At 43.7% G+C, this 14,444-nt stretch overlaps 1 protein-coding gene across 1 annotated transcript in view; it reads right to left on the bottom strand.

Moving 5' to 3' along the window:
• Window positions 1–7,263, bottom strand: part of SUCLG1 (succinate-CoA ligase GDP/ADP-forming subunit alpha) — a 36,705-nt gene extending 29,442 nt beyond the window's left edge. Inside the window, exon 1 of the mRNA XM_080684057.1 lies at window positions 6,981–7,263. Within this exon, the coding sequence (XP_080540183.1) occupies window positions 6,981–7,038 (58 nt within the window). The 5' untranslated portion in view covers window positions 7,039–7,263. The remainder of the gene's footprint in view (window positions 1–6,980) is intronic.
• Between the last annotated feature and the right edge of the window lie 7,181 nt (window positions 7,264–14,444).

Genomic DNA, 14,444 nt, shown 5'->3' with positions numbered 1-14,444 from the left:
ATTCCTGACCACATTTTGTCCTGACAAGAAACCTCGATGATGCCAGACAAGATAACGTTGGTACTGAAATGAGAGGATGCTGGAATATCAAGCAATACCCAGTTCCTGGGATTATTATGATCATTCATTTATTCAATCAATATTTGAGGAGAACCTATGCCAAGCCACAATGCTGACTATCAAGAATTAAGTGCCGAGTAAGAGAATCTTGGCCCTCAAAAAAACCCACAATCCATCTGAACTGACATAAAGTGGGCCACAACTGCACAGTGTGAAAAGTACTTGGGCATTTGGGGTAAACTCTCCTATCCCAAGTAAATCTGTGGGGGGAGAGGAAAAGTGGGGAGACCCAGGGATAGAGAGAGGGAAGAGTTAAGGAATGGAATCCTCATTGGGGCTACCTCCAAATTGAGGCCCGGGCTGCCAGCAATTCATTCCTAAAATCTGACACTTGACCTCCCACCTTATAAAAAAAAAAAGTGGTTTGTGTTCCTGGCCATGGCTATAATCCCTCAGGAACTAAAAACTCTCTTCACCTCTGCCCTAGTGCTGGCCCATGTATGCCCTATGTTCTAGGGCATATAATACATGCAAATATTAGTACACTATGTTACCTGCCATTTACTAGGGATTCAGGACCCCATGCCATCCAAATTAATACCTGCACCTGCACCATAGGGATAAACTAGTCACAGGAGGTCCTAGGTAAGGAATCACTGCTCTAGAATATGTGGATCAACTGAATGAGAAATGATGGCAATCAAAGTGGCCTCTGAACCCCCCAAAAAACCTTGAGGTGCCCCAGCAAGCCACAATGGTGATTCTACAATCACCATTAGGGTGTTCTACCCTAATGACATTCTTAGTGTACTAGATAACATATAATACTAATGCCACACACTGTACGAGGATGGGTGTGTGAATTCTGTTACTTTCATTATTACTACATTATATATAAGTAGAATTATTTTCTGGTTAAATTTATTTTTAGATTATTTCAAGTACCATCTAAATATTTTTAGAACTTCTCACCGTAAATTCCTGAGTGTAAGAACCATGTCTTATACACCATGGTAAGGGCAGGTGCACAGAAAATGTTTGAATTTTAGGACAAGATGCAGGGTCTGAAAAAGAAACACTATATCAAGCAAAATGTCCTAAGTCCCACCTCTTTTTGTGTGATTTGAAAATATAAAGATCGGAGGTTTCCCTAAAATCTGTAGAGATTACACAGAAATCCAGCCCTAAGTACTACTAGCTGTCCTCAACACTGTATCAATCTAGTACAAATTCCATGCTAACCTTTTTCTTTAACAAATGAAATCCAGGAGCAGTCATGTAATACTGAAGAAAGAGCTTACAGCAAAACATACCACAGGCAGAGTGAAGGCAGTGACAGACCAAGAGAATGTTTCCATAACATGTTGACAAGAAATTAACCCTAGCAACATGAAACACCAACAAGAAGAGACCAAAAGCCTGACAGAACAATGAATAAAGGCCACAAACAAGAAAGACAACTGAAGGCAGAAAAATGTTAAATCAAATATGAAGAGACACCTGACTTTACTAATATTAAGAAAATGAGCATTTTTAACTAAACACCAAGGCGGCAAGAAGGCCTGAGGCTGGCTGCCAGGAAGAATTTCCCAATGGTGAAGGCTGGCGCTGCTGCACCTTGGGCCCCCTCCAGGGAAAGTGTTGGAGTCGCCTTCTCTTCAGGTTCTTACAAACTGGCCAGCCTAACCTTGGGACTGAGTCCCAGGAGCAGCTGAGAACACAGTCCCAGGAATCAGACAAACTGAGTGTGTGCTCAGCTGCTCTCCAGCCATATGACCTGGGGGGAAGTCTTCTGATCTCCCTTAGCCTCAGTCTTCCCATCTGTAAATGGAATAACAGCTGCCCACAAGGATGCTGTGATGTTGATTGAGATGATGACTATAACTGGGTAGCAAAATGACTGGTATACTCCCAAAATTGGGTTCACATCCGATCTGAGCACAGATGTAAATCATCTTCTAAAAAGAGCATATACTGTATAATTCACATTTTAAAATAAGTCCAACCAGAATGTTTTATATATGTCTTCATGCAAATCCTATAAATGTTTGTATGTAAATATACTAATCCATATCTATATATAATTGTATGTGTATAACATGTAAACTTTTAATATATGAAACATTTTAAAGGTGCAGCCGCACTATAACAATAATGATAATATGATGTACCTCATGTGCAATTTGGAAATTAAATGAATTCATAATATGTAGAGCATGTAACATAATGCCTAAGGAATAGCAAATGCTATTTCACTATTAGCTATTTATTATCATTTTTATTACTAATGCAGAATGAGAAGACCAAACTGCTCTGAGAGGTGTTCATTGTGCCAGGTTATCTGCCGGGTTCTAGGGACTCAGGCCCTACCCACATGAAGTCTGTACAAAAGCTAAACATTAAACTAAGAAACACAAAACTATAGAAGTACAAAATGTAACAAAGGCGATGAAGGAAAGGAACTGAGAAATGGGAGAGAGATGTGCTTGCAACAGGGGTTGCAAATTTGTATCAGTCAGCACAAGCTGAGTCCTCTTCCACATAGAAAGCAACCACATCCTTTAAAGATGGCTGCAGGATTAATGAAGCTATGGCCAAAGAGCACCTGCCCAGATCTGACTCAAATCACAGTACCATGTTCCTAACCATCATCTGAGACTGTTCATCAAAATACTCCTCCTTCAACTCACCTCTCAAACTGTGTCCTTGTTACTCATTTATTCATGCACATACTCATGAATTTAACAAATGTAACTTATTAGGAATACTAGAGGCCCGATGCACGAAAATTCGTGCACAAGGGGCTCGGCCCTCACAGCCCTGGCTTTGTCCATAAGATTGTCCGGAAGGACATCCGAGAGGACATCTGGAAGGTCGTTCGGTTGTCTGGTCTAATTAGCATATTATGCTTTTATTATTATAGATATATTATGCTTATTTATTGCGTATGTATTACATTTGCATGATATACATTACAATACAGCTATCATGCTCCCTACCCATAGAACAGGGGTGGAGAATGTCCAACCTGTGGGCCATATAAGGCCCATAAAATCATTTTGTCTGGCCCTGCCAAGGCATTAGGGGTGAGTTAAATGTTTGACCAAAAATAGCAGACTAATTTTTAAGGTGATAATTTTGTATGGCCTGCAAATGATATTATAAATATCCAAATGGCCTCTGACAGAAAAAAGGTTCCCCACCCCTGCCATAGAACCTTAAAATATAGCAGAGTAGCTCAGCAGCCACTTCCAAACCCCAAACAATCCACTATTCATATTCAAAATTATATATTCATTTAATAGTTAGTTACAAATCAAGGTTTGCTATAAGTACCTTATCTCATCAAATCTAAAACACCACTGCATTTTAAGAAGGACTATTAAGTACTAGAAAGACAAATGCTGCCAATTTATTACAAGAATCCATCAATGATAAGATACATCCCAATTTTAGAAATGTTATAATCTTAAAAAAATTAAAAATGTGGGTCTACAGCAATGAAATGCCTGTCTTTTGGAGACATGAAAGTGTTCCCCTATACTTACAGAAATTACTTTGCTCATCCCCAATTATGTTTTTATGGAAGAACAAGCTTGATGTGAGAAAACTCAAATCAGATTTTCATGGCTACATCAGTGAATTTACATCAAGGCCATCATGTAGTTTTGAAATAAAGAGTTGTTTGTTAGATGCAATGGCAACAGATAATAGTATCTGAAACATCACTGTTGAGGGTCTCCTTTTCCCAAATACACCTCTAAATGTTTTCCTGATTCCAAAACCAGGTCCATACAACTTGGTAAACACATGGGAAAGGCAGGTGGCACCTCTGAACAGGACAGTCAATCATCTTCTCAACAAACCAGAGACTGCAAAAATAAATAAATAAAATAAATAAATACTTCATATAAGGAGGCTTAGCCTGGCTGGTGTGGCTCAATTGGTTGGTGTGTCATTCAGTGCACAGAAAGGTCACAGGTTCAATTGATTTCTAGTCAGGGCACACACTCAGATTACAGGTTCCATACCTGGTCAGGTTTTGCAGGAGGTATTTCTCTCTCTCTCTCTCCCCCCGTCTCTCTCTTACAATATCACACAGCACAGCATGTATTAGTGGAAAGGACACTGCAGAGTTAAACGACCCACCGGCATTCTAGTACCTTTCTGATATTGGCTAGGAAACATACTGGGTTTATTTCCTCATTTGCCAAACAAAGGTATGGAATTATAATGTTCACTTTCTCGCATTAGAACACCATAATTCTCAGGTTCAAAAATACTGGCTCATCTTCCCTATTTCTTTTAAAGACCCAACTTATAGGAACTCCTGGGCTTAGGTTTAAAATGACGCTGATTGCTTTATACTTCTTGAAAAACTTTACTCAACTTCAAAGGTGCTTATAAAACCCTTAAACTTTCTTCTGGAAAGCCTTATTTTTCGTTTTATTTTCTCTCCCACTTCTACTAAATAATCTCGCTTTTTTCAAAAGCTATAGAACTTGGTTTTTCCACTCAGGAATTTCTGAACATTCCAAGCTGCCCCCAACAGAACTCTGGAAGACATCTACTAGTGCTTGAGGTTTTTTTCCTAACTCAAACCAAAATTGCAACACTTATGACCTTCCGCACAAAATGAACCTTCAATTGAAACTTAATAGAGGGAATGAAATTCCCTAGCATTCCTAGTTTTATTACTAACCTCAGAGCCTAGGTTGTGACTACCTTTTAAAAACAAAGTTTGCACGGTATTGTTGTGGGTGCTGTTTTTCTAGTGGGAACAAAAGTGGGCTTAGAAACGTGGCATGAGAAAGAGAAGATCTAGGGGATTTAGAGATTTTCATACATTAAAAACTGTAGTCTGTAAACCGCCCCCAAGTATAGGAGATAATTTGTTTTAAGTATTTTTTGTTGTTGTTTTTATTTTATTAATTTCAGAGAGCAAGGGAGAAATAGAAACATCGGTCAGCTACCTCCTGCACGCCCCCTACTGTGGATGGAGCCCTCAACCCAGACATGTGCCCTGTCAGGGAATCAAACTGGTGACCTTTGGTGCATGGGTCAACGCTCAACACTGAGCCACACCAGACAGGCAGAGATAATTTGGTTTAGATCTCAGACCTCTCAGACCCTTAATTAACAGGTTGATCACATGACTAGGGTTAACTGAAGATCACTCCAGCAACAGAAAGTTAAACTAGCTGATCTCTAAGGCCTCATGGTCCTTCAAGTCTAGGAAAAAAGAACTTTCAGTTCTGTGAGAGGAGGATTGCTAACTGTTGCTAAGGGTGGATTAAGGATCCTGATCTTTTTTAGACATTCTTCCTTTCTTCTCTAGACTCTCCTCCGACTAAGACAGCAGGCTAGAATTTTTTAGAAACTCAGAGGAGCAAAGACCCAAGGAGATAAAGATATAGGTATAACTAATTCTTTTTTTCCTTCTGCCTACAACACCTTCAACTGTCCTTTAAATTATACCATAAGAATCTCCAGAAAACTTTCCCAAAGAAACCCAATCTTTTCCTACCTGCCAATGTTATGCCAGACCTTTGTCCTCAAGTTATCTCATAACTAAGTGTAGCTATTGCGCACACATCCATCCCTATGCACTTTTAAAATGTAATCTTCTCAAAAAAAAAATGAATCGTCTCATCCAATATTCAGTACAAACAGAATTAGAAGCAAAGCACAGGAAGAGGAGGAAAGTACCTTACTTAATGTGTATTTCAGCCTAGGTGCTTTATATAAACTGCTTCATTTATTCCGCACAATGACCCCAGATCATCCTGTATGTCACCATTTCTAGGATGCACCTTTTTAACGTGTCTTAAATCAGGATGCATATGACAGCTGATGGTGTGTCACAATTTTTATTAGTGATCATTTTCCACTGTTAATGGTAGACAAAACAACGGTGCATCTTACAAATGATGATGTCTCAGATTTGCTATTATGTTATTAGCAAAATATGTTATTATTTTCATGGGATTATGTTATTATTTTCATGGGATTTGAAACAGAAATTGAAAAACAGATTTAGAAGTGCCAGGGTTATTACACAGACTGTAAGGGACCAGCCAGACTTCAAACCTTGATGTGGTTGATTCCAAAGTCTCTTCCTACACAACCTCCCTAAAAACACAGAGACTTTGAACACGGCAAGAATTTCCAACAGTCAGCGCTACTCAAAGGCTAGGAACCTTGGGTACTAAGTTTTCAGAAACGGAGGGTTCACACCGCCTGGCGCAGACAGTGCAAATAAGCTGGTTAAGGTCCCAGCCAATCCTAGACGTCTTCTGGGCTATGCTGCCTCTGGGTGCAGAACCCACTTCGTTGCTAAGCCTACATTCTACATTAAGGACAATTAGAAATGTAGGACCCTTCTGTACAAGGGACAGCCTTAGCCCCCATTTCCTAAGACATACTTCCCCTATCTCTAAACCTGACGCTCACCCTCCCACCTCCTCATCCTGGACCACCTCGCTTCTCACTCCTAAACAGGCCAATCTGGATGCCCACCCCATCCTGCCACTCATCACCGCGGGCGGGGCAAGAGCAAGCCCCCAGGTCTGCCAGGCTCCCAGACCCGAATCCTGGCTCAGCCACCCTACCTGCTCCCCCACCAGCAGCCTAAGTCATGCCTCCGCCCCACACATCCAGCAAGTTCCCTGCACCAGAGGGTCCCTACCTCCGCCCACATACCCAGCAAGTTCCCTGCACCCCAGAGGGTCCCTGCTTCCGCCCACATATACAGCAAGGTTCCCTGCACCCGAGAGGGTCCCGACGCGCGGCCGGACTCTCGCGGCTCCCGAGCCCTGGCCGAGTCCGGCCACAGAGGGCCCGGAGCGGTCTGCAGGACGACACGGGTCGCCCGGCCAGGAGCTCGCGGGGCTGGAGGAGAAAGTCCCGGCCGGACTCACAGAGGAAGGAACGCGACAGGAGGCGAGCGGCGGCGAGCCCACTGCTACCGGAGGCCATGGTCGCGGCGGCTGCGGCGGCGGCCCGGCTGCGGTCACCACCAATGACACTCGCAGGCCCCCGGGACCTGTCAGAGGCCGCGGCCAGGGCAGGAGGGGTGGCCAGGGCGGGTGCCTGAATGGATTACCCCTGTAAGATCTCTTCACTGAACACTGGGGGTCGCAGGTGGAGGAGAGAAAAATAGGTGCCTTAACAGAGAAGTGAACAATAACTTGGCTCTCCGCCGGAAATGTGGGTTTGATTCAACATTAATTACTACGGCAGCTTAGGAAAAACCGTACGCGAGGCTGGTCGGCGCGTGGCATTGTGGGGAATGTAGTCTTTTGAGGGCGGCGACTCGTTTGTAGTTTAAGCGGGACAGGTGGGAAGGAAGTCACACTCCGGAGATGAGGTGGCGAAAGGAGTGAGGACACAGTGAGGCGGGGTGCGAAGAGCAGTGCAGAACTTCCCGCGGCCCTGGGCAAGTCTGCACCTCATTTTCCTCGTCAGTCACATGGAGAGGATAACACTCCACACCGCCTTGCGAGGGCCTGGAAGGATTACCGGTGGTAACAAATAGTGTCCCAGGAGGGTAAGGGCAAGAAAGACCGAAAGCTACTTTACCGACACTTAATTTCTTGGAAGGTGGATCTTTTGGTAAAACAAGCTATCATACATAAAACCCTGGACTAGTCCTAAGTGAATGAGTGCCTGCCTCTCCCCTGGGGATCCTGGGGACTGAAGTTATAGGTCAAATGCTGCCTCTCCCGCTTTGCACTAACACATGGGTCACTCCTCAGTAAGAGCTTTCTTTAGGAGGAACCCCGGAGAGTCCCAGAGTCAAAGGGTAAACAAGAGATGAAGTAATCCACCTCCCTGCCTCCAGTTGTGCCCCTGAGGTTGCTCATTATCATCAATGAAATTATAATCCTGATTTACCTAAATAGTTATAATCTGCACTGAGATGTCATGTATGAGTAGGATTGCCCAAGCTGATTGCCTAATATGTCCTTTACTAGAGGCCCAGTGCAGGAATTCGTGCACAGGTGGGGTCCCTCTGGGTGGCCTGCAGGGATTGGGCAGAAACCTGCAGTCCAACACCACCTGCAGCTCCTACCTGCTGCTCCCACTCATCCCAGCCCCACTGCACCTGCCACAGGCTCATGCCCAATCAGTCCCAATTGGGAGAGGCTTGAGCTGCCACAGCAGTGCTCACCAGCTGTGAGCCCTGAGTCTGGTGCCCTCCCAAGGGGAGTGGCCTGCGGGATGGGGCTGAAACTGGCTCTCCGATATCCTTCAAGGGGTCCTGGATTGCAAGAGGGTGCAGGCCAGGCAGAGGGACCCCACAGGTGCACAATGGGGCGGGGATGGGGTGGGGGGTCCTTCAGGGCACATCCGACCCTGTCTCGCCCAGTCCCAATTGGCTGGACCCCAGCAGCAAGCCAACCTACCGGTCAGAGTGTCTGCCCTCTGGTGGTCAGTGCACATCATAGCGAGCAATTGAGCAGCCTTAGCATATCATTAGCATATTATGCTTTGATTGGTTAAACAGTCGACCAGTCACCAGATGACTGGACACTTAGCATATTAGGCTTTTATTATATAGGATGATACAGGTATCTTCATTCCCAGGTGCCGGGGGCCATAAAAGAAGAATTTAGTCTTACTCCCTGGTCAGCCCTACTTCCTGATTGAGCAAGGAAAGCCCTCGCGCCCAAGGGCCAGAAGAACCCCCCATATCAGAATAACCGATCAGCTAGGACAGATACCCAGTCCCCAACCAATCATCCCATGGCAACTCCTTATCCTATCCCTCCCCTCTTGAGTGCTTATATACCGCAACACTCGAATAAAAAAACGAGGCTTGATCAGGAACCTTGTCTTGCCTCCGTTCTTCGCGTTCCTTGTTTGTCTCATTCTCTTAGGTGGTTCCTGCGTGCCCTCGTTGCTGCCCCGCGGGCCGGGGCATCTGGCGCCCAACGTGGGTGACCTGGGTACCCCCGACGAGAACGTCTACCGGAGAAGCCCTGGCCAGGCACCCCCCAGAGTCGCCGCGAGGACCCGCGAGTGAAGACTCAGCATTAGATCGCCACGGTCCCACCCGCCGTGAGACAGATCGGAGGAAGGTAGGTAGACGATTTTTCAAACAAGATTTCAGAACATTTCACCCCTTTTTGCTCAACTGCTATTATTGGCTCTCTTGGTCGATTCTTTCCTGCCCACTAATAAGCACTCATTTGCCGATTTGGGGAAGAGTGAAGGGTACCCATCTCCGGCTGTGAGAACTCTGATTCACTTGAATTAGTACCGTCGCCCGGCTTTCTTGTCTCGAATTCTCTCCAATTAGATCTACTCTTAAAACCTTGAGCTTGCTTTGAACAAAAGGTCGTTCACCTCACAGACTCAACAAAGGGAATTCCTACTCCCTGAAAAGGGCAAAAGGGGTCTTCCCGTCTGTGTGGATCCGTGTAGGCGGATTATACCTACCGACTGTTTCACGCAAGCAAGGGAGTAAAGGGTAGAGTCGAAAAGAGAGTAATTTCGCCTGAATCCCTGGGTTGACGGGAAAATTCAGGCTGACCTGGAACGGGGATTATACGTCCCAGAGGCTTACGTGGGGGAAGGAGTCACTTGGAGAGCCATCCAGTCGACCAATAATGGGGAATTCTTTGAGTGCCCATGAAATGTTCCTTGACGGTGTCAAGATATCCCTCAGAGCGCGAGGAATAAGGGTTAAAAGAAAAGACCTTAGGCAGTTCTTTGAGTTTGTTCATGATACCTGCCCTTGGTTCCCCCTAGAAGGAACTATTAATCTAAATTAAAACTAAAGCCCCGCCCCAGGCCCTATCAGCTAAAATACAATGCTAATGAACCTTGTTAAAAAAGTTAACTTTTAAGGCCTAGGAGAACATAAATAAATTTGTCTCTCTTATAGAATTTATCCAAAGTGAATGCTTGAAAATAATTATAATTGACTCTAGAATCTCAAAGAAATTGTTGAAATATAGATAAATAATGTATTAATTATAAAGAGCTAAGTAGCCCAGGTAGACGCCCTTCCCCCAGAAGACAGGTAATCTAGTTTCCTGCCAGGAACTATCTTTGAAAAATGTGGTAATTTACATTAGAATAAACCAAACCGAGTTTTACAGAGCTACTGGCAAATAAAAAGTAAAGTTTAAATTTGCCTCATAAAAAACCTAGAGGACAGAATTGAATCTATTAATTGATTATGTCTTGTATTTTTCTTAAAAATGTAAAGGTAATATTGATTTGAGAAATGCTAAGTATTTAATTTGCTACCTAAAATTTGAAGCTCTGAAAGTTTAAGGTCTCTTTTCTCGCCATGAAAAGGTTTTAAAGCTAACGCCCTTTGTTAATGGAGGAAGGGGTAGACGCCCTTCCCCCAGAAGAACAGGTAGACCAGTTCCCGCCAGCAGCCATCTTTAAAGAATGATAATTTGCATTTAAATGGCTACAGGTTTGCTAGCCGCCCTTCCCTGAAAAGGTCAAGCGGCTAGGCCAAAAAAACTGTTTTGGTAGCCTAAAAGTTTTTCCTTTAGTGGCAAACTCTTAAATAAAAAGTGGCTCCTTTGAAATCAGCTTTCCGCTAGTAGCCATTCTTTAAAGGCCATTTTACATTTGAATACCTACAAGTTTGCTTCTCAATTGCCCCGGGCAGAAAAAACATGGTCCATTTAAAGTTAATTATTGGATTTTGAAATATATTCTTAAAAGTTTTGTCTGCAATATAAATTTGACTGTCTTTTAAAGGAACGGATTAGACAGCCACCATGATGGCCACATGTCTTGCCGCTCCCCCTGGGGCCGCCACCTTGGAAGCCATAGGGGCCAACCCTTTCCTTTGGAATAAGCCAATGTCTTTGTAAGCAATTTGATTAAGTATTCTAAGAAAGTTACTGAAGGCTTCCCATGATCCCTCTGTATATGCAAATTAGCTAATGGGGATACTCTTAAAAAATAAAATTCCAGCTTAATAAAAAAGGAGAAATTTGAGAGGTGCAGAAATGTAACTAGACCTTGTCTATACAAAAAGAAATTGACAGCCAGTTTGAAATTGAATTGTCATGGCTTAGAGCAAAGAATATCCTTACATGATATTATTCTACAATGTCATTATAATTTTTGATATTTTAAAAACAGCATATTGTACAATTAATCCAAACAAACTTAAAAATCTAAAATTTTTTTAATGTTTGGCAGCAATTTAAAAGGGACATGAAAGGATTCAATTCCTTCCACTGTGTGAAAGGCCCCTTGGGAAGGTACTTGAGCATTCTATATTGGCCCTTTTTGTCAAAAGGAACCCTCTTCTCACAATTCAATTGCCCACAGCTGTTGCTTGAGTTTTCAGTTCATTCTGAGGTTGAAAGCTCATGTTGGATGGTACCATAGATCTGTCTCTCGCACAATGGTGTGAGCTGGGTCCTCCCTGGAGAAGAAACCTGGGTTCCCCAAGATATATGATCAATGCCGGGGCCCCCCACCAGTGGGGGGATCCCAAGGCAGGTGCTGGGCATGGAGGCCATAGGGGCATAGGCTACCAAGGAGACAGAACTGAACCTCACATCACCCTGCTTGGCCCCGGAGGATGGCTGGTTAGTCAATGACGGGTAAGACTCCTCAAGGGAGGGGCAACCTAAGACAGGCACAGTCGCAGGGGGCCATCAGGAGAGAACTTGGGGGTCAACAGAGGTGTGGCACAGATCCTCACCCCCCCAACATTACAGGGGCTTGAACACTCGCCCCTTCTGAGGGAGGTCTCCTGCCCCATGGCTGCTTCGTGCTTCCCATGCCCAGCTCAGATTGGGACCCAGGCAACAAACAGATTTGGCCCAGCTAAGACTGAGACCCAGGCAACAGAGAAGTGGTTGATGGCAGCTGCCCTATACCTAAATCTAGCCTAAATCCAGGAATGCTCAGGGCTTTCTCAAGGATGCATATAATCTTTTCCATTAACTAAAATTGTTGTTAAAGTATTAAATTTGACAGTAAAATGGTCAAGTTTTCAGATTAATTTAAATTGGCTAAATGAAATAAGGGAATATTCAAGAAAATCTAATTGTACAAAAGGCTGTTCCTAAAGTATTAACCAAAATTTCTATTTGTAGTTCATTTCATGGTAAAATTGCTTAACATGCAATGAACCTAAAGCAGTCATATTTTTGTGCAAAAAATTAAAATTTAAAGTTATCAAGGCTGCATTATATTTTCTAAAAGCCTCCTAATAATTAAATCAAAAAAGGGGGGGATAGTGGAGCAATATTATGTAAGGAAAAATACCTTGTAAGTAAATTACATCTAGAAAAATTTTTTACTTTGAAAATTAATTTTCATTTGTTATGCTAACAGCAAGACACCCATGAAATACACACATGGTGTCAAAATAAGCCAAAGGAAAATTATTTGGGCAAAAATAAAAAGGATTCCAAGTCAAATTTATAGAAAAGACACCTTTATTAACTTTTGGTCGAGAATATGTTTGTATATTTTCAGAAAAAAACTCCAGGACCATGTGGATTCCTGCAACAGAGAGGAATTAGCAGGAAATAATTCAGCCATGAAGACAAGAGGAGACAGTCGTTACCTGTGGGCTTGGGAAACCCACGGGAGGAGCCGGGTCACTACTCCCTCGCTCGGTGAAAGCCCACTCCCGCTTAAAAACAGAAAGGGAGGAGATGCCGGGGGCCATAAAAGAAGAATTTAGTCTTACTCCCTGGTCAGCCCTACTTCCTGATTGAGCAAGGAAAGCCCGCGCGCCCAAGGGCCAGAAGAACCCCCCATATCAGAATAACCGATCAGCTAGGACAGATACCCAGTCCCCAACCAATCATCCCATGGCAACTCCTTATCCTATCCCTCCCCTCCTGAGTGCTTATATACCGCAACACTCGAATAAAAAAACGAGGCTTGATCAGGAACCTTGTCTTGCCTCCGTTCTTCACGTTCCTTGTTTGTCTCATTCTCTTAGGTGGTTCCTGCGTGCCCTCGTTGCTGCCCCGCGGGCCGGGGCACCCAGGTTGGGTTTGGCTGCACACAAACCCTCCCTCATCTAAAGGATCATGTCCTTGTGATCATTTAAATCCTGTCAGTGGTTTCCAAGTAGGCCCAGTATGAAGATTTATTTTAAATAGCAAAGTTTTTCCAAAGCCTTCACATGATAATAGTTATGTTTTCAGTTTCACTTAATTGGTAAAAATGAATGATGACAAAAAGTGTAATTTTGGTATGATTTTAATGAATTGTTTCCATAAAGGACAGCGATTTTTGTTTCTTTTGTATACTAATGTCTCCCCAACACCTAGAGCACTACTTGGCACAGATGGAGAACCTATTTGTTGAATTGAACTGAATTGATTTATAGGAGAGATAGCATATACATTTGTTTGTTGAATCCACATACAATGTTTGACAATACTTCAATCCCTCATGACTACACCTCCACTGCAATTCCATAGATCATTGGTGACAGGCTATTGCACTAGACTCTACCTATACCACTCATCTTTATATGCAGACTAGAGGCCCAGTGCACGAAATTCATGTACGGGTAGGGTCCGGCAGCTGTTGGCTGCTGGCTGGGGCCTCCCTTCCTCCAGCTGCCAGCCAGGGCCTCCCTTCGCACTCACCTTGGCCTGGTGTACCTACTCACCTGCTCATCCCACCGCGGTCCCGCTTTCGTCGGGACCCATCGTGGCCAGCAGTGCCTCCACTGCGGCCCGCTGCCAGTGACACATTGCTGACACCCGCCATGTTCCACACCACCCCCTGGTGGTCAGCACACGTCTTAACTCCTGGTAGATCAAATTTGTGCCCATGGGGACAATTTGCATATTAGCCTTTTATTATATAGGATGGCTTTTGGAGTCAGGCAGACCTGGATTCAAATTCCAATTCTGCAACTAGCTGTGTGTCTCAGGTTTTTTCACTGAGATGGGGATGGAGATCCCTAATTCATAGTAGTGTTGTGAGCAGTTAATGAATTAATATGTAAAGTCCTTAGTACCTTGTAAACATTTAGTAAATGACAGTTTTTATCATTAGAGATAACTTTCTGCTTTGCATGGTGTAAAGATAGAAAAAAAAGGCCTTTCTTTTTCTTTTCTGTGGCTTTCCACAATTTATGAGAAGCACATGGTAATTAAAACACAAGCTTGTTAGCTCCTCTGATTCAAACAGCGCCTCTGTTCAAACTGCAAGACAAGATAAGCTACTCTCAAGACTACATACTTGCTTGCCTCTCCTCCCTGCTGTTTTCACAACTCTGGAATAATTTGAACCAAGGAGTCTCAAGTTAGTAGAAAGTTCCCTTCCCCTGTCCCCTTCAAACAAAACTCTTTTGAACTCTTCATGTTACAGAAGACCAAAGAAATACCAAGCATGCTTCCTAGAGAAAGGGAGGGACT

The sequence above is a fragment of the Plecotus auritus genome (assembly GCF_963455305.1).
Source record: "Plecotus auritus genome assembly, chromosome: 8".
NCBI lineage: Eukaryota > Metazoa > Chordata > Mammalia > Chiroptera > Vespertilionidae > Plecotus > Plecotus auritus.
Note: the sequence above shows the minus strand (reverse complement) of the source record. Positions and strands in the feature narration are given on the sequence as shown.